The following is a 19,847-nucleotide window of genomic DNA, read 5'->3' as shown; positions in this document are numbered from 1 at the left end:
AATGGGGCACATTAGATAAATAGCTTAAACATGCACGCTTTCAGAAACCCTTGATTGCCTGACTGGTCTTTTTAAGCCTGGCAAACTTATTTCATTCTCTTCCCATTGTGCTAGGAAAAAAGAGAATTTTTATTGTCCTTGCAACAAACTGTAAAGCTCTTTTTCGTTTTGTAACTACAAGACAGCTATTTCAAAAGCCCAGAGCATAGTCAGCTCAAGAAAAAGTCAAATGTTTGGATAAGTACCTTTTGTTTAACTATGTATTTTGTCAGAGGACGAGCACTGTTCTTGCAATGCAACACAACTCTAACATCTTCCTTTTGATTTCAGAAGTCTACAGAACAAATGAAGAAAGTACCAACCATTGTCCTGTCTGTCTCTTACAAGGGAGTCAAATTTATTGATGCAACAAATAAGGTATGTGCAATTATCCATTATTAGCTTTTATTTCTCACAAATAGGAAATACCTAGGAGGCTGGCTCTGTAAGAGCACCGTGCCAAAGTTGCACTTTGTATTTTCCTCTCTTTTTGATCTTCTTTCCAAAATGGATGTAATCTTATTGTCATTCTCCAGAAACCAGTCTGGAGGACAAATGAAGCAGCTTTAACGGCTCTTTGGGAGAACATTGTGTCCAACCTTCTGCCATTTAAAGGCAAGCTTATCACAAAGGATATTTGGCAGGGAGCCTCAGTGGAACCATTTACCATATTCTTCCCTACGCAATTTCTTAAATATGCAGAATATATATATATTTGTACATTAATATAATTTTGGGAAAAAAAAAAAAGAAAAAAGACTCAATGAACAAAAAAAATTCAAGGTTTTACCCAGGGCTGGCTATTGTAAGAATAAGAAACATGATCCTTGAATGTCCTTTTTGAATGTCAGAGCCTCTTTGAGAGCTATTTTCCTGGTACTAGCCATTTGACTTCCTGAACTGCAGCAGCTTCCTAACAATTGTTATTCCATATTTTTTTCATCTTCCTGTGTGGCAGTGCCCCTGTGCTTTGTTTCTGAAATTTTAAAATACCTCCAATGTCTTTTTTTTTTTTTTAAAAAAGGGCAAAACCAGAAATTGAGAGATTAGAGAAGTCAGTGATGGACAGAGCAATGGGTTATTGCTTAGCCAAAGTAAACTGTACAAGCTCTGTAAGCAAAGTAAAGAAATGTGTGAATTTCTCTTCTTTGGGTGTTTAAAATGACAAGAAATTGCAGTCCATACTGATGCTTGCATATGAATAGAAAAGAAATTATCTTTTCTGTTATGTGACTAAAACTCGCTAAGCAATATAAAAAATAAATCTGACAACCCAGCTACATGACCTGGTTAATAATGTGTATAACGGCTTTGTGTTGCTGAACATTCAGGCCACACGATACATCTGACCCAGTATCTGTCAAACTTGCCAAATCAGTCAGTTTCTAAAGGTGTTTAACTAGAACTGGGTTTTAACTGCAAGAACGAAAGCAGATTTGTGAACTGCTAGAGTTTGGAAGCCATATCTAGGGTTAGAAGACGGCATGAAAGAAAACCCAAGGTGAAATTACTGTTATGTCAAGTCTGGCACTTTTGCCAGACCAGAGAGGCCAGGGATTCCTGTCAGCTCCTTTTTCCTTCCATTTATCCAAAACTGAGCTTCTACAACCCCCATTTCCTTTATGTTCGCTAATGTGCAGGGTGTAAATCACGATATTGTAACACTATTAACTCTAACTTGGGTAAGGCTGATTTCAGCTTTTAAATCTACTCTGTAGTGTAAAGGATGTAACTGCAATGTCCTTAAGTTTATTAAAAAATTGAGAACAAAAGGAGCTCCCAGTATCTCTTTGCACAGTGCATACAATCTCGAGTAAGAAGGAAACTTGAAAGAAGTTTGGCCAATTGCATTAGGTGGCTCTAGCCTGCGCCCACTGAAACCTTATGCCTAGTAGTGCGATAGATGTATTTGATGGAGGTAAATAATGCCACAGTCCTGTGTTTTTTCTCAAGTGGTAGATTGCTTTCTCTCCAGTTCAAAATCTGCACTGCCTTTCCCTTCTGTAAAAACCAGGTAATAGCCTGCAACTCTCCCAGGAGCGTTGTTATCATCCTTGTCCACAGTGTGCTGTACCCAATTCCTTCAAGACCCAAAACAGATTAGCACTAAGGTGAGATCCTATTCAGACTTGTACCGCTTCCATATGAGCTTCTAGTTGACAGCGCTGGGCACCACTTAGCAATAAATGCATAGTTTTAATGACAAAAATAGCTAGCAGTTATGTGCTTGAAAACTCAGCTCTCATGGCTGTTCATCCTTTTCCTTTATGCCACCAAGCTAAGAATTTGTATTCCGAGCCGTAGCAGGCAAAGCTTCAGGTGACAAAGGGGCCCTGACCTCGTTCCATGACAGCTATTTCAGTGGCGCCTTGAAGCTTGGCATGACACCACTTTGACATGACACCATTTCTTTGCAAGTGAGGCCAGAAAGAAATTGCTGCTTAGGAAAAAGCAGGCTTGCAGAATTTTCTCATGCGTTAACCCTAACTTCTGGCTGATTTCTGCCAGGAGGGGGATTGGCTGACACGAGGTAGGCGAGCAAAAGGAAGGCTGCCGAGCAAAAACCTGATCTCTGCGAGGCATTTCCTTGGCAGAACCAGAACCGACTTTCAGCTTCCCTGCTTTTTGAGAAGTGCCAGAGGTTTCTCTTGCCAAACTGAGTGACAATTTTTAGAACGAGGGCTGTACAGTGTCGGTCAATGCCTGAGGAGTGTACCCAGAACAGCGAGCTGGTTCATAGCCTTGTAATCTCTATGGAATAAGGCTGTAGGTCTGCTGGAGTAATGACCCTTGGAAACAGTAAACACATGCAAAGAAAACATGTTTAATTTTGAAAGGAGACCACAGAGGATATCCTATAGAATCAAGGGAAGAGCTCAATTTCACTACTAATTTTCATCCAGAAGAATTAGTTTAGGTATACATCATTTTATTCAAAACAAACGTGATACGGGTATGTTTCCAAACTTCACTTGGTTTAAAGTTAAAACATTAAAATAATCTCTGTGAGTTTTGACTCAAGTGCAAAGCCCCGGGTCAACCCCAGGTCACCTAGTAAAAGTTTCAGCACAGCAGAGCTCTTTTCACATACTGCATAAATTCAGGTGATTACTTTGTGGCTCATGATTTGGCATAAATACTTCACGTGATTTTAAGACCTTCCAAGCTTCACTTCTTTCTGCTTTCTAAACTACGGTGTTGCCGATACAACATCAATGACAGTATATTACGGCTATATCTGTGGATATCTAAATCCCTGGGATTGGTATAATTGTAATTCTCATCAAAATCTTTATTGAGGGTAAAAGTTATCAATTTGAGAACAAAAAAAGTAAAAGGCTTAAAATAACGTAAAAAGCCAGTGGTTATTAAGCAGAGATTATGTGTGTCACTATAAATTGGCATATATTGAAACCTAAGTACTGGTTTTGTCATTTTTATGAATAATGCATTAAACAGAAATAATCAAGTATGTTGCAACAATTTAAGAGGATTATTTTATTTCTTTAGTAACAGTTTCCTTATCTTACTTTTTTCAATAATTTGAAATTGGGAATGCTTTTTATTAAGATTTTTCCTAAGCCATGATTTCTTCAATTAGATATGTTAATACGCCTTTTCAAAAGCTTGACACCTACATGCAAGGGGGAAAGTTGGCACTTAGCAAATGAAAGAAGATATGGCAAAGCATCTTAAGCGACTTAGTTGCATATATTTCCTGTTCTTTAACAATAAAAGAGGGGGAGGAGGGGACGTGGGAAGGAAAAGAGAGGGATGAGGGAAAACCAGAGATCCTCCGAGATTGTTTTAACTTGGGCAGATGCCACCAAGGCAGCAGCAAATGGTGGCTTGGTGAGGGACCGGGACGCTACAGATGCCATGTGTTGCGTGGTGCAGCAGCGATGTCATGATGCAGCAGGCTTATTCACTTCGGGTTTTTGTGGGAAAGCCGGAGCTACAGCCAGCAGGGCCACAATTCAGAAAAGCGTATAAACAAACTGCTAAGTAAATTCATATTCAATGAATCATTCTTGTGTTTAAATAAATCATTTGAAATGCGTGTGTTGCTGAAGCGAGGCCTAATCATAAGCCACTCTGCAGTATCTTCTTCTCTGGCTTCATGGTTCCTTTGGCCTGAACACAGTAATTACATATCAGCAGTTTATGTAATGAATATTCATAATTTTCTCCAAAGCTTTAAAGACAGCTTTTTTTTTTATTTCATCAGACAGACATCCCCCAGCTCTCTCCCAGTAGTATGCTATAGCTTACATTGGCTGTTGCAAGTAGTGTTGCTCGGTGCATGAATGGTTTAATTTTTCTACATCTCTCTTGCAGGATGCTGTTGTCAGTAAGTGGAGAAAAGTTGCCAGATCCTCCTGTAGTTATCTTTTTACTAAGCAGAAGCCTTTCGAGAGCTCAGGGTTTCAATTAATAAGTGGTGTTCGGTGGTTTTTTTCTCTTGAAAAAGTATAGCTGAAATTTGTCAAGTAACACATGCAAAAACCTGGATGTTGAGCCTATTGGGTTTCACCAGGTCCTGGCTGTCATGTAGTGATCATTACACAGAAAACCAGCATCATCATAAGATGCTCATACAGTGCTTTGAAACTGTATTTACAGCTGTATGCCAGGAAAGATGTCTCTCTGTCATGGGATACTGAATAAACTCTACAGAACTCAAGGGGATTATTAGGGAAGAGTCTAGGATGTAATTGTTTTCTACCAGATTATTGGCAATTTTAGATAGCATTGGAGAGGGTCAGAATTCCAATGACCTGTGTAAGATCATACATGTCGTGTGTTAAATCTCTTCTAACTAAGAAACTTCTGAAATACTACAGTACAGGAGATGAACATAAATGCAAACCTAAAACCACACCTTTTACGGCTCTCAAATTTAATTCCTAAATTGATTGAAAATATTTTTTTTTTAAACAGAATATTATTGCTGAACATGAAATCCGTAACATTTCCTGTGCTGCACAAGACCCTGAAGACCTTTCTACATTTGCGTACATCACTAAAGACTTGAAGACTAATCACCACTACTGCCATGTATTCACTGCGTTTGATGTGGTCAGTTCACAGAAGATACTTCGTTTAATAGTTGTTTGTAATAGTTCTTTAATTCTACTAAAACATTTTCAGGGTATATGGTGATTAATGGAAGGTATCATTCATTTGCCACATGAAAAAACTGATCTACTATGTAATAGTAAAAGGACATTTCTGGAAAAGAGGAAAGGTTTTTTCAATATTATCTCATTTCCCATCTGAAATAACTCACTTCAGTCATCTCAGCTGTTGACTGTAAACTTGGTGAGTAGTTTTTCATACAAATCTTAAGCTGTAGGCTTCCAAGAGGTTTTTAACGAGCAGGTTTGGCCACCCATTCTGAAGTCTCCGTGCATCCCAAATAAACAAATCAGAACTGGATCAACGTGCCTTATGTACAGTGCTCAATCCTGCTAAAAGGTAGGTTCAGGAACTAACTTAAACTAAGTTTGCAGGGTTTCCTGCATTTTTGGCTGCCCTGTATTGCCTGTGCAGTCAGGAAAGGGGCTTGGTGACAGTCCAGCCTTTTGGCTTTAACCCTCATCTGTCTGTCCCATGCCAGCCAACAAGGGGTGAGACAGCTGGATGCTTTTTTGTGGGGACCTTTTGAGCCTGGACATATCGCACCGTCATGTGGGAGATGTGAGCTGCTTTTCAGACCAGAAGTCAGGTGTTACCACCATGAAGTGATTTCTTCAGATTTTTTACCCTGCTGTTCCATGACTTCCAGTGTTTCAGTGTTAAGCTGGATCAGTCCTAATAACTCAAACATCTCTCTAAATACTGTTTAGACTTTTTGACATTATATTGAATAAACTGGAAAAATGAAGCTTCCTCTGCAAATGTGTAGAGAAGGTATGAAAAGTTTTGTATTTACTCTTACCAGAGAACTGAAACACGCAGATCTGACAGAGACCACACAGATAGCTAATATCTCAAGAGGTCCTAGGATTATTTGGCTACCCCCCTGAATCTGAAAGATTTGAAACATCTGTGATAACAGAGATCTGTGCAGAGCATTGTCCTTTCTCTGCTCCTGTGTAAGTGGTTACCCCTGTAGCCATCAACAGATTATTGTTATTAGATGGCCCCTCTGTTCTGCTCTGCTCTCTGTTGTGTCAACAGGAGTTTCATCTTAACAAATAACGCCAATATGGAATGTGGGTAAGTTTTATTTTAGCAACACCTTTACCTTGACAGAAAGTTTGCCTTTATTTTGAAAATAACAGATTAATGCTTTAATTCTTACTTCCTTGTTCCAATCTTCTTGCCTAAAAACCTCAAAAATGTTATCTCAGCAAAAGTCCTTACAGCTCCTGCTATTTTGGTGCAAAAAATGACTAAGTTCTTCCTATATTTGTGCTTCTCAGATGGTGATGTATAGACTAGTAGTGTTTCAAGAAATCATGAACACATATCAATTAATCAGTCATACTGGTTTCAGCTAAACCTGGTGAAATAAGTAGTGGCTCTGATTTTTAGGACTAACAGGGCTTATTGTCCAAAACTTTCAGGACTATGTGCCCTTTGAGTTAAGCATGAGAGAAACTTAAGATAATACTAAAACTTTAAAATAATTCAAGAAAAAATATTTTAATATAGTATAAAGTGTACGGATCCTTGAAACATGCTTACATGAATATAAAGTTTAAAATATAGAGATGTCTGAACTGAGGCATTTTATTTGTGACTGGGGAAATACACTGCAGAGCAATAGCATGTAGGAGAGTTTAAATAACAAGATGTACAGGAAGGTAGATTAGAAGAAACTCGAGCGATTTGGTTCAGTGCTTTTGTTGTTTCACTTCTCTGCTGGCATTCTAGTGTCCACAGGGAGTAGAAAAAAACCCCTTCAAAATTGCGTTAAAAATAGATACACCATGGTCAACAAGATGTTCCATTATATAGATTTAGTGATAAGTGAATCAACTGAAATTAGCCTGATTGAGGGAGGTTATTATTTCTTCTGATCCATTTAAATCCTTCTTAATGGTTTTAAAGTACTGCAGTTTCATTTATAGGTTTAATAATCAAGCAAAAACATAGACCCAGGTATAGCAGTTGAAATCCATTTTCTCCTTGTTTGGCAATAAAGAATAGTGATCCAGGAATAATTACAACATTTTGCTCACTTCCCGTACCTTAGGAGGAGCATTTAATACCCCAAGCACTTTAAATGGCTATTTTAAGCACTACAGAAACTTTAATGTCTAACTGTCTCAACTTAGTTTTCTCCTGCAACATAATCCTCGCTGGAGTGTTACCTACTCAAATATTCTCTTTTTGTGTTGTTTTATTTCTCAGGATCTAGCATTTCTGATGCAAGTGCAGGCTTCATAAAAATAGCTAGATATTCAGAACACAAGCATACAGTAAATTAAATTTTCTGTTTAAAGTCTAAGACTTCCACTTTGCTAATAGAAACAGTCCTACCCATTTGCCAATGGTTAGACGTCCAAGCATGTTAAGAAAAATGAAGCTTAAAATTTAGAAGTCCACAATAAGGTGTAAAAAAGATGCATCTTAAATCATATATGTTATGGCAATACAATATATGCAATGGTATGAAAAAAAAGATTCACTCTCTAAGGTCCTTCAGTTCCACAGGAAATGTGGATGAGAGCGATTTTTTTTTTGCAGATAGGAAAGCATTTTAGTGGAGTGACATGTCAACTACCAGCATTACTGATACTTACTATTTAGGAGCGACTGTACACGTAAAGTCTCTACGCAGAGTTAAAATTCTATCGAAATCACAAAAACATCGGACTTGATGAAAGAATATTGAAGGTGATAAGGTTTGGGGGAAGAAGAGGATTTATTGCTCAATAGTTGAAATTCACTTCACTCTTAGTCACTTACGAAGCAGCTCTAAAACTACCAGAGAAGGATTCCTTGTGGAGAAACAAACCATCATAACGGTTCCTATACCAAATTCTGGTTCATATATGGGAGACACCCGAAGTGATTTCCATCAGATATTCCTTCATTGCCCAGTGCACCTAGGGATGGAAGACAACCAGCATAAATTGGAACAATTTCTGCTCTTGCTTATGCCAAGGATTAGACTGGGGTTCTATGTAACACAAAGACTTTTTCTTCTTTTCTGTATTCTTTTGTCCTCCATTGCACACACTTAAGCTGAGTAGGAACTGGAAACTGCTAGGAGGTCATACTTAGCAGAGAAGAAAAAGCATGCGTTCAGGTCTCAAAAGTCCTGTTCATTACCTGCTTCCAGAGGGCGACTTCATAAAATTTTTCTCTGTTCATATGATCATCCAGGTACAATCAGTGTGGCATCCCCATGTCTCCAGACAGCACACTTCTTCCATTTGCAGTACCTGGAGACAGCATGCCCAGACAGTGCCCTCTCCGGGGCATATTAAGCGGAATGCGTTCAACTGTTACAGTTAGCTCCTGGCAAACTTCCTGAGATGGAGCACACTTAGGTACAAGGAGCTTTCAGCTCATGAGCAAATGAAGCTCTCCTCTCTCATCTACCTCGATGGCTTTTGCAGCAGCCTGAAAGGCCCAGTTTGAAGGCTTGTATGCAATGGGAGGATGGCAACAAGGTACGTTTCTGTGCTGCATTAGGAGGGATGGATTCAGAAGCGTTTGCCATCCACAACTGCTTTACATCCAGCATGAGAAAGGATCAAGAACTGAAGTTGCAGGAGTGCCTGGTCCTGAAAGCCTCATGCAACCCAAGAGTCCCCAGCTGTTACAAGCAACTGCCAGCCGTGTTGATCTCATCGTACCATCTTTGGCGAGCGGAGCTTTCTTCCCCTTGAACTCACAAAGGCTGGCACGTTGGAGAGCTCAGACAAATGCATGTCCTTTCTGGAATCCCCCAAAAGTAATAGTTTTGCGGCCTGGAGGGATAAAGCATATGTACTTTGAACAGTGTATGTATGTCAGCTCTACGTCTCTCATCACTCCCGTTACTAATGAGTAACCTCTTCTTGTCGGGCTTTTGTAGTAGAAATCCTCAACATTTGGCCTTGAAAACTCCAGTTTGACTGAGAAGTAGGCACCTGATTTCATCCCAGGGGATGGATGTTTGAACTGGGATGGGGTTTTTCATTTTTTTCAAGTAAAGATTCCATATACTGTGTTCTGTTTGATTACCCAATTGCAGTGGTAAGTTTTTCTACCTTGAACACAGGGTGTCCTAACTGACGTTCCTACACATTCGATGTAGCTCACACTAATTGTCTGCCAGACTCCAAAGGAAGCTTCTTCAGTAAATTCAGTCTTCTAAAAAGACCAGATTTGACACTGATCATAAAGAAGGGAAAAAAAAACCCATCATCACCTAAAACCAAAGCCCCATAAAATCCTCATTATATGAAAAGTGCAAGGTGTTTGTTAGTTTTATTCAAAAATTCCTTTGGAAGTGACATTTTAAGTTTTTATAGCTCAAATAACAGAAATCTCTCTTAAAATATTCCTGAAGCCTCAACATAGCTTTATAGAAGCATGAAAACACAGTGAAGAAGCAGTGCCTGCTGCAACTTACACAGTAAAAACCGGCAGTTAGAACAGAACAGTGAGCCATTGTAATGGGTTGGCTGAATTAAAGTGACTGAAGAATCCAGACTCAGACTTGCATGGTGGAATTGAATGATAACATTACGTGGCAAACAAGGCAAATTACCTCAATTTCTCATCTCCCTGAAATTGTTGCTTAAAGATGTTAGCTTACTCACTTTCCTTCTCTGCTGTGCCAACCAAGGAGTGGGATTGTAGCAGCCTGAGAAGCACCGTGGTCCTACAAAGTTTTGCCTCCTTTCCAAGTGGAGTGCTGTAAGGGTCGAGGTCTTCGACAGCGTCCAGGGCGTCTCCAACTTGTGTGCTGAGCATCTTTCACGCTTTTGTGCCACATGTAAAAACAACAACAGCAATTCAAAGTTCCCACGCTCCATTGGAACAATTTCCACAATGGATTTTGTGGTTTGGTTTTCCACCCCCATCCCCAAGGAATCCTGCACTTACCTCTCTGGTATAGCCCCTGCAAGAGTCCATACCAACTCTAATCCTCACATTCTTCTCACTGTACTACAAGTGAGAAATGCTTCAAACCGAACTTACTTACTTCTGTGTTTTTTTTCCAAATACAATTTCGCAGATCCTTTTTTTAAATTTTACAAGGTACAATTTTAAAGCCCTCCTTGCCTCCTTTGCAGACTTCTCTTTGTCAAGGCTCTACCACGGTTATGAAATGTATGTAGAAGTTATGGTTCAGTTTACATTTTGAATATTGAACAGAATAGTGACTGTTCTGTTTTATTTGCTATATTTCAAATATTTATTAACCGTAGAAACAGTTACATGTTTCCAATGGCTTTCAGGCTCCAGGCAGGCCTATTTTTTCATTTTACAGACTAGAAAAGAAAACAAATTGCAGTGGCTTCTGACGAGATGCAGGACCCAGACTAGATTTATGTCTCCACGTGGCAAACTCTCTGCTTGTCTCCAGTCTTATCTCAGAGCTTTTCAGGCCTGTGTCTCAGTGACCTTTTTGTATGCCACACATTTTCTCAGTCCCACTAGTATTACAGTCCACTTTTTCTCCAAGCCACCACTGCACTCTGTCCTGTTGATGTATTCCTTAGCAATAATAATATTCACTGAGGCAATCCCATGATGATTTACTACACTATGATATTGTCATGACAGCTGACTAAGATGTCTTCAGAATAATATTCTTATCCTACTAATAGGCGCACTCCATTTCAAACAGTATTATTCTTAACATTTTTATCTGTTATACGCTGTTGGTCTTAATTCCACAGCCAGCATTCTGCTAAAAGGCAGAGCACTTCATAATAGTCTCTTTAGTCTTCCACTTATTAATCTACTGGCAAACTGCATCCTCAGTGTTTCTCAGTCCTGTCCAGTTTCTTTAAGTTAAATGGGAGACAATTTGGAGACTGCTGCTGTCAAATCAGGCAGACATTTTTATTTGGGAAGCTATGAAACTGGCTAGCTTGCTGTTGCGGCTGCAGTCATAACAGTTGAGAACATATCCCACTGGAGGAATATAATTGTTTTCTTTCTGATCCAACAGAGACCAGAGCTGGCACCTTTATAGGAAGCTCTTATGATGAGCTAAATATGTTGAATTTAGCCCATACTACCTCAGTATACACGTGTGATAAAAAAAGGGATGTAATTTCTTCATAGCTACAGTGAAACTATAGTGTATGGCATGAAATAAAATCCTTGTAATTGTGTTTTAACAGTTAAGGGCAGACAGCGTACTGCCAAGTGTCTTGCACTGCTTTCTGGCTTATTGCAAACTCAACATTATTATTGCAAACTCAACATTATTATTGCAAACTCAACATTATTATTGCAAACTCAACATTATTATTGCAAACTCAACAGTTAGACTTGACTAACTAACGTGATACATCATTTAAAGTTGTATCAGAGATGTGGGAATTTTAAGGGATCACCTAGTTTCAAAGCAATGCAGGATTGCTTCCAACTATGGGCTGCAGAGGTTGAGGAGGGAGAGGGTAACTTCTGAATTACTTCAAAGGCTTGTGAATTATTCTAGGGATACTGTAGGACATAAGGAGGCAAGCCTGCAGGGGGTCAAGACATTATTGGAAAGTTAGGAGCCTAGAAATAGGGTCTAGTAGGAGCCTATGAAACAAAACAAACCCACAAACCTGAAAAAGAATTTACCATAGAAATTCACTTACAGTTTAGATTAAGGTCAAATTTGAAACTCAGCAGCTTTATAGTTGATGTATATCTGTACTGAAAAATTATTCATACCAACCCCGTGGCTCCTCATTCATGCTTTATAAACCTTTCAACAGGTTTTCTTCTATGTATGCAGTGAGAATTTAAAGTATGCTAGCTATAACACCAAACTGGTTTTCATCTTAAGAGCCTGACTTCTTTGGAAACACACACTAATCCCTTACACTTAACTAGAGTATTCTGACACGCCAGTTTAAGCTCCAACATTTTTACTTCTAGAAAACACAAGCAGGAGTAGGTTGCCCCAGCACATGAAACACAGAGCACTGACTTTGGTGCACAGGGGCACGTCACCTGCGAAGCAGAGCATACGCTGGGTGTGATCCTGAGAGCAGATACGGGGTGAGCTGGGAAGGCTGGGGACGGGGGCTAATGTACTACTTCTACAGAGAGATGACACACACTCACCCACTCCTGTTTTCCTGTTTAGGGAGACAATGTTTTCAAAGTTGTTAGAATTAATTACCCTCAGTACAATAAATTACATTTAGATTGTTTTTAATCAATGACAAATCAAATGACAGATGTAAATACTGCAGAGACTTAGGAAATTATCACCAGTGTGATTTTAATTATTTACATTACACATCACTCCTGGAGACAGTACTACTCCACTTCATGTATCTGACAGTAATTCAACCTCACTCCAATTTTAACTGTTTTTGTTTTCTTCCAGAATTTAGCTTACGAAATCATTCTTACGCTAGGACAAGCTTTTGAGGTGGCCTACCAGCTTGCACTACAAGCACGAAAAGGAGGCCATTCTTCAACCCTCCCAGAAAGCTTTGAAAATAAACCCTCCAAGCCTATTCCCAAACCACGCGTTAGTATTCGGAAGTCAGTGGTAAGTAGAAAGCAGTGGTGCATGTAAAAAACTAAAATTCAGCTACACGGTTAAGAGTTGGTACATGTAGAAGCCGTACAAATAAATATACCTGTTGAGTCAGAAACGCTCCGTGCCTCAGTCGCGCCACCTCGGCTCATCAGGGTTGTGTCGCTGCGGCACGGGCAGCCATGTGGAACGACTGCTCATTTCAGATTCCCCCAGTTCAAGAGGTTGCTTGGCTAGCGGTGTGCATATGTCTTTTATAGTAATTGCAGAGCTTTAACTGATTCAGTCTAATTCCAGTGTGTTGTGCTTTTCCAAGTGGTGAGGATCACAACCAGTGAATCCACGTAAAACTCCACGGTTCCATGGACTTTCCTGATCATCTACAAAGAAATAAAATCGGCACCAAACTTGTTACATATATATGTATCCTAATCAAATTACAAATCCAAATCAATTTACAATTATCTTGTCACACCAAGCAACTTCTTTTCTTACTGTTGTTTTTTTTCCCCATGGCAGACCCTCCGGTTCCAAAACTGGGATTCAGTGTAACTTTTCAGTATTTTCTTTGGAATCCCAAACTCCTAAGAATCCAAGCTCATGGGAGCCTACATATTGTCTGTCTTTAAAGCGCATAGATGACAGAGAAATATTCTTCTATGGTAAAGCTTCTAAAAAAGAGAAAACTCTTAAATCACGTGAGAACAAAGGCACAGGGTGACTTGCGAGGGAAACTGGCCGCACGCTTTATCATATTTACTGGCTATGAAATTAAAACCACACTCTGTGATGTTTAGTTATTGGATTAGAGGAGAGGGAGGTGGAGAACTATGGCTGTACACTTCGTTGTCCACTGCCACAGAATCTTAATCCATAAAATTTTAGAGAAGGAACATTTCCTGTGCAATCATCTGTCCCAGTAAGAAGAGGGGTTCTTAGGATCAAGTCTAGCTTTACGCATACGTTCAACAACCTGCAGCGCCCTATAGCTTGGGGATAGAGAGACCTCTGATCTAAACAGGATAAAGAGGGCAGCGGTGGGTACGCGGGGGTGTAGACCACTGCCCTCGCTGCTGTAGCGCTTCGTCAGTACCGGATTTGTCCTGTGGTCTATGTGGTCAAAGAAGACACTTGTGCAAGAAAAGCTGTGCGCAGAGGTGGTGACCCATCTGTACGTTTGCATTTGTCTTAAAGCAGATAGATCCGTCTGAACAAAAGACTCTTGCGAATCTACCGTGGATTGTTGAACCTGGACAAGAGGCCAAACGAGGCATTAATACCAAGTATGAAACTACCATTTTCTGATACAAAACTGTCCCCCTGTTCCTTGTTGTGCCTTGCACGCCAAGCAGTCACAGCACAGCCTTTCCTTTATGGCAACGTTTCAATCCAGCAGAGAGGAAGACTGCACTGAGTGGCCTTGTAACTAACAAAAAAGGCTGACAGTCATCTCTGGTGATCTTCTTCCTGCAGCACTGACAGAAGAATGACACTAAATGAAGACTTTTAAAATTACAGTCCACAAGAGGAGTGAGAAACCTTATTTTTCAAACAGTCTCCCTTGTGACTCTGCCACAGTGCTTTCTTCGATTTCTTACTTCAGAATTCTACTTTTTAAAAAAGAAAAAAGAAAAAACACAACACAACAAAAGGTCTCTAAACTAACACTAATGCTGCCTATGAGTAGAATATTTGATTGGTTTTTTATTTAAATCTTGGCAGTTTTTAATTGAAACAGAATCAGAATTAATAAATAGAGTATTTGTGAAACCACTGAATTCATTGATAATTACTGTGTTTAATAAAGAACTCATTAAAGTGATAAGAAATAAGGCACCCTGATTTCTGTGTGCACTGGTTTTATATGTAATCATTGGTGTCCTTTGATCCTCTACAGAAGCGGGAACCTCTTGCATTGTAACAAAGGACCAGGGTTTTGTGAATGGTTAGAAAAAGGTATTAATAATGCACAGAAAACATTTATTAGATATTTTTATGGAAGAGAAGTACTATAGGAAAACATATGAGTATTTATGGAAGGAAGCCAGATTAATTATGACAAATATTGTTTATTTTAAAGTTACGTAAGCCACTGCTATTGCAGCATTATGAAAATGACAAGAGTTGTAGCATCAGTGCACTGGATGTTTCGTAGGATCAGTCTGGAATGAAAGCAGAATGGCTATTCTACTACACCTACATATACTTTATGCAGTTCAACATTGCTATAGCCATGAATTCTACTAGTCTACTTTTTAAAAAATAATCTCAGTGGTTCTAAAAAAAGTCAAAAACATAGATTTTGCTATCAAGATTTCTGCCACAGAAAGCGTGTTTGGAGGAGTATCAATAAAATTGTACCGCAAAACATTTTCTAAATAAAAAGAGCGAGAAAAAGAAAAAAATTCCAAAGTAATAAAAAATGTTTTCATGGAACAAAATAGTTAAGCATTTGCTTAATATTTGATTAAATAAGATTTACTTACGTTTTCTTTGAAGTGTTTTAATTTTTTTAATGTCTGTGGAGTATTTGTATAATACCATGATGTATATTTATGTAGAACTGAAATTATAACAATACAAATATCACTATAGGAGAAAAATGACATTTTAACGTATATTGTTCTATCCAGTCAAATTGTGAATCATTTTGAAGTTCATTATAGAGATATTGATAAATTGTGTGGTTGTCTTAATGTTTTTTTAATTATTATTTCATATCCAGCTGAGGTTTTCAGTTAGAATCATCAGTTGGTGAATTCCAAAAAAAATGGATAATCGAACTTGGTTTAAACCTGATAATTGTATATGGTTTAGTTAAACCTAATCATAGCGCTGAGTGATGACATACTTTTAATACGGTATTCAATTTACTTGAACAAAATAGTTCCTTGTACATATTTTGCCTATTCACTGTTGATATGTACGTAGTCAACTGACGGTCAAAAAAATAACACTAAAAATATGGTACCAAAAGGAAAATTGTATAGGAGAACAGTAAATAGTAGCCTCACTGCAACAAATACTTATGTAAATATGCTTGGGCTTCCAGTTATAAATTTTGTAATTTTGTCATTTATTTATATCCTATAAAAGCACACAAAATAAAATGAAATTGTACAGTCCCACTGCTTTGTGCATCATTTTATCATTGCATAAGGAGCCTGACCCAAAGGTTACTGAGGTCCGTGAAATGTCCTCCCTTCTCCCCAATTTCACTGGACTTTGGATCTTCTCCCGCACAAACCCAGGCATTGCTGTGGAGACGTTCTTGGTTTAAAATAGAGATTTTTGTTTGCAGATGGTAAATACTTCATAAAGTCCTTAATTAACTGGTTCTTCGGTGCAGTACTGAACTGCTGACTTCCCATATTTAATCGCACCCGGTAAAGAGTAGCACAGGGAGTTACCGTGAAGCACGTTCACTTCAAGCACCAAAAGTACAAAGTGGCCAGATTTTCCCTAAAATTATAAGGATAAGACGGCCTGCAGCACAGCTCTAATCAGGCACAAGGGAACAACTTGAAGGACGAATTTGATCTGGGTTCATCAAAGAGATGTTAAGCAGGTACGGTGGCACAGTAAGCTGCTGACCTTGTTTGGGAGAGATAATTGGGGCAAAAGAGGCTGAGGTTGGCTGGCAAGACTGATGGAAGATGAGACAGGTGAAAGACCAGTGGGGCAGGGAACAACCACAAAGAGAAAAGTTTTGGGACAGAGTGAGGCAGTGAATGACTGGAGCCTCCGCAGCAGGCATGAATTGACACTGGAAGGAGCGATAAGCCTTAACAGGCGTAAGGCACTTGTTTCTGTATTTGGAGACACCTGGGATTTTAGAAGGAAACATTTCCCTCGCTATTGGATACTAGCACAAACCAGTTGGAGAGAAGTCCACGACATCCCCTCTGGCATGGGACAGTGGTTCAGTGCTCCTTTCTTCACATCCAAAGAGACTTCCACCAATCTGCACCAACCCAAAGCAGTTAACCCTTGATCTTTAGTCCTTTTTGCTCACGGTGACTTCTCATTGAAGTTCCTAGGATGCTGGAAGTGTATAGGCAGTAAGGGGACAACCGTCAGTCTTAGAAGTGAAGGTAGGGGAAAAGTCAAACACCTCCAAAAGATCAGAAAGTGAAGAAAATTGCTATTCTTGCTCTCTGCTCAAGGTAAGAGGGAAGCAGGGGCAGTCAAGGAGAGTTTGTGGAAAAACGGAGCATTTGAGTGTTGCAAAACCAGGAATTAATTGCAGGAACTGCCTTACAGTGGAGGGTGGAGAACTGGCAAAAGGAGGATATGTAACTGGATTGCATTTGACCTGAGGAAATTGGCATCAAAGTGAGGTAAGTGTGGGTGAAAAAAGCAAGGTCTCTAATAAAGCTGCTGCTGGGATAAGGCTTAAAGACTGGAGGAACTCCTGAGGAAACAAGAGACACATTCTGAGTTGTGGAGATGGAGGGTTTCCTAAAGCAGATGCTGCATTTGAGACTGGGCATGGTGACTGGGCCTGGTGTTTATGAAAAGCCGGAGGAGCTACTGCTCACAGCTGGCAGGAGGAAGCACACGGCACATACAGTTCTGGTATTCTGCCTGTAATTTATGAGAGGCTGGTGCTCCTGCGGAACCAGCGTTACACGCCTTGCGGTTTGAAGCCAACATCTCCACATCAAAACTGGCATGGCCATAGTGACCACTGAGAAGAGAGTTAGGTGGTCATGAAGAAGGTTGTGTCAGTCCTTTGAAAAAGAAAGCAGCATGCTAGACAACTAATAAACATATCCAACTGCGAAATTATAGCTTCCATTCTAGACTAAAACAGGCGGTTTGTGCCATGTGCAGAACTCTCTAATTTTGCCCTAGATTTCTTTCAGTGTGTGCTGTTCAGCTGTCCTGCTTCACACTTCACTGGAGGATGATGATGCCTAAAATGTCATCAAGACAAGAGTCTGGAAATAGTAACTTCAACTGTCTCCAGACTACCAGCCCAAAGAACAATCGACTCCACGGAGGAGCTGTGTGGCAGTGACAAGCATGTAAGTGAAAGACATGGCTTAAGGCTTAGAGACAATATTTAAATGTGGGCACTTAACTGGTATCCCTCTTTTTAGATCTCTCATGTAAACAGACCAGCTGAAGAGAGTGGGAGGAAAAAAAAAACCAAACTTGCTGGAAGAATTGACAGGATTTTGCAACTTACTAGAAAGTTCAGGCTTCTACTGAAAAGCTCTGTAACTATCTAGTGTCCCGTAACTTCTTTAGGTGAAACACTGTCCTTGCTAGACAAGCAAACTGACCACGCTGCTATCAAGTCCTGCCTTGAACACAACTGGTTCTAGGTAACTTCCAGACCTGTGAGCTGATAGCCCAAGCTAGACAGAGGCTGACCACAGGCTCAGCTGAGACAAGCACACAAGATTCACTTGTGGCCAGGGTTCACAGTAGGACGCAGATTTTGTAGAACTGGTGGATGATTTCCTCCCTACTGACTAGACAGTCACGCTCGTCCTCATTACAATCATGAATGCATTCTGCTGAAGAGGCAGAAAAGGGTTATCAGGGAGAAGGCATATGGTCCTTGCTCCGAACACAGGAATGGGAAGCCACCTCCACGCCTGGTTGCCACTCCTGTACAATACCACAAGTCTCTTCAGTCCTATTTAACATGTATATGCAGTAGCTACTGCCACATCTTTCACCCTTCCGCTATGGAAGTCAGGCACCTAGATATCTTTGAGAGCGTGGATCTGGGTAAGGTGGTAACAACTAGAGAGACAAAAGTGCTGTCGACATGTAAATGAAACAGAATTCTCTCTACTCTTGCCACCAACAGCTTGGAAAACTACTTTTTCTATCAATCAAGAAAGCTGAATTCACAACACCTCACAACCACATAAGAAGTGAAGCTTAGACAGAAAGCGAGGGCCTTAGACTTCTTCCTCACAGAAAATATCACAGATTTAATGTCATAAGCTGACTTAATTGTGAAGATACATTCATTTTCATCATTTCTTCTAAACACGGCAATTCCTACCTTCAGGTCATTAGAACAACTGCTCAGATTTTCCAGATCCTTATCCAAAGCTAAATTTATTCTAATATTAAATACTTTTAAAAAGAAAAAAAAAAAAACCCACATACAACATTAAGGATGGGTCAGTGGCTGAGATAACATGTCCAGAATGGAAGGCAGTATATTTGTTATCATCTTTTCTAAACGAGTATTAGAAAACCCAGAAATTCAGGATGATAGACAGGAAATGGAAGTATGTTCCAGTATAGAGGATACCCAAAGAGCATTAACTTTATCCTATAGTGACACCATGAGGAAAAAAGAAACAGACCACACTAAATTTAACAATTCATTAGATGCAGTGCAGTCTTCAGTCTTGTGCTTGTGATTGTTGGATAATGATAATTGCTAGGCTGCAGAATTAAGGGCTTGGGCATGTTCTAATCAAAATTATCCTAACGTATATAACTGAGGGTAGCACCACATATTTCTTGAGTTCATGTTGCAAAGAAGATCAATATTTTTTTACTTTACCTTTATATACTCATATACTACTGGAAGCTATCAGTGACATTAAGTGAACAGTTCTGCACTGGAATTGAATGAATCTGCTGAAAACTCCTACTATCTGGGAATGCTGAGATGACTAGAGGTTAATATGAAAAGGTGTTAGATCATTCACCATGTCCAGCTCTCGGTGACAGACACTAGATTTCACCCAGCTATACTTGCTTCACACTTCAAGAATTACCTAGGCCAGCTACCTCAAGCCGAGAGACCTAATCTAGGAAAACCTAACCTAGGAAAACAAAAGGATGGATACCTGTCACACCTGAAGGCACAGCTCGCTCACGTTCAATACTGCACTTCCTCAAGCAGTCCATCTCAAAGGAACATGAAAAGATTTAAAGGCCAAACTGCACAGTATGAGAATGAAGTTCTTCCTGATCCTCAGCTGAGCAACAAACCCCCTGAATATCAGTGTTTCATCACAACCACTCTCCTAGCACGGACTATGCAGGCCTCAGACAAGGAGATTTATCAGGGGGTCTCTTAAGTTCCTCTTTGTACCCATTTTTAGGAGAGACATGCAAAGGAAGAGAATAATGACCTTAACTTTATAACAACCCATAA

The 19,847-nt window shown here is 39.7% G+C and overlaps 1 protein-coding gene across 1 annotated transcript in view; it reads left to right on the top strand.

Moving 5' to 3' along the window:
* Positions 1 to 15,385, top strand: part of LOC104508335 (ankyrin repeat and sterile alpha motif domain-containing protein 1B-like) — a gene marked incomplete at its 5' end in the record, with an annotated part of 34,381 nt that extends 18,996 nt beyond the window's left edge. Inside the window, 4 exons of the mRNA XM_010149916.1 lie at positions 331 to 417; positions 4,981 to 5,118; positions 12,551 to 12,718; positions 13,904 to 15,385. Coding sequence (XP_010148218.1) covers positions 331 to 417; positions 4,981 to 5,118; positions 12,551 to 12,718; positions 13,904 to 14,011 — 501 coding nt within the window. The remainder of the gene's footprint in view (positions 1 to 330; positions 418 to 4,980; positions 5,119 to 12,550; positions 12,719 to 13,903) is intronic.
* Positions 15,386 to 19,847: the final 4,462 nt, after the last annotated feature.

Source organism: Eurypyga helias, unplaced genomic scaffold (assembly GCF_000690775.1).
Source record: "Eurypyga helias isolate BGI_N326 unplaced genomic scaffold, ASM69077v1 scaffold33324, whole genome shotgun sequence".
In the NCBI taxonomy this organism is placed as follows: domain Eukaryota; kingdom Metazoa; phylum Chordata; class Aves; order Eurypygiformes; family Eurypygidae; genus Eurypyga; species Eurypyga helias.
The sequence above is the reverse complement of the archived record's forward strand: the minus strand, read 5'-3'. Positions and strand labels throughout refer to the sequence as shown.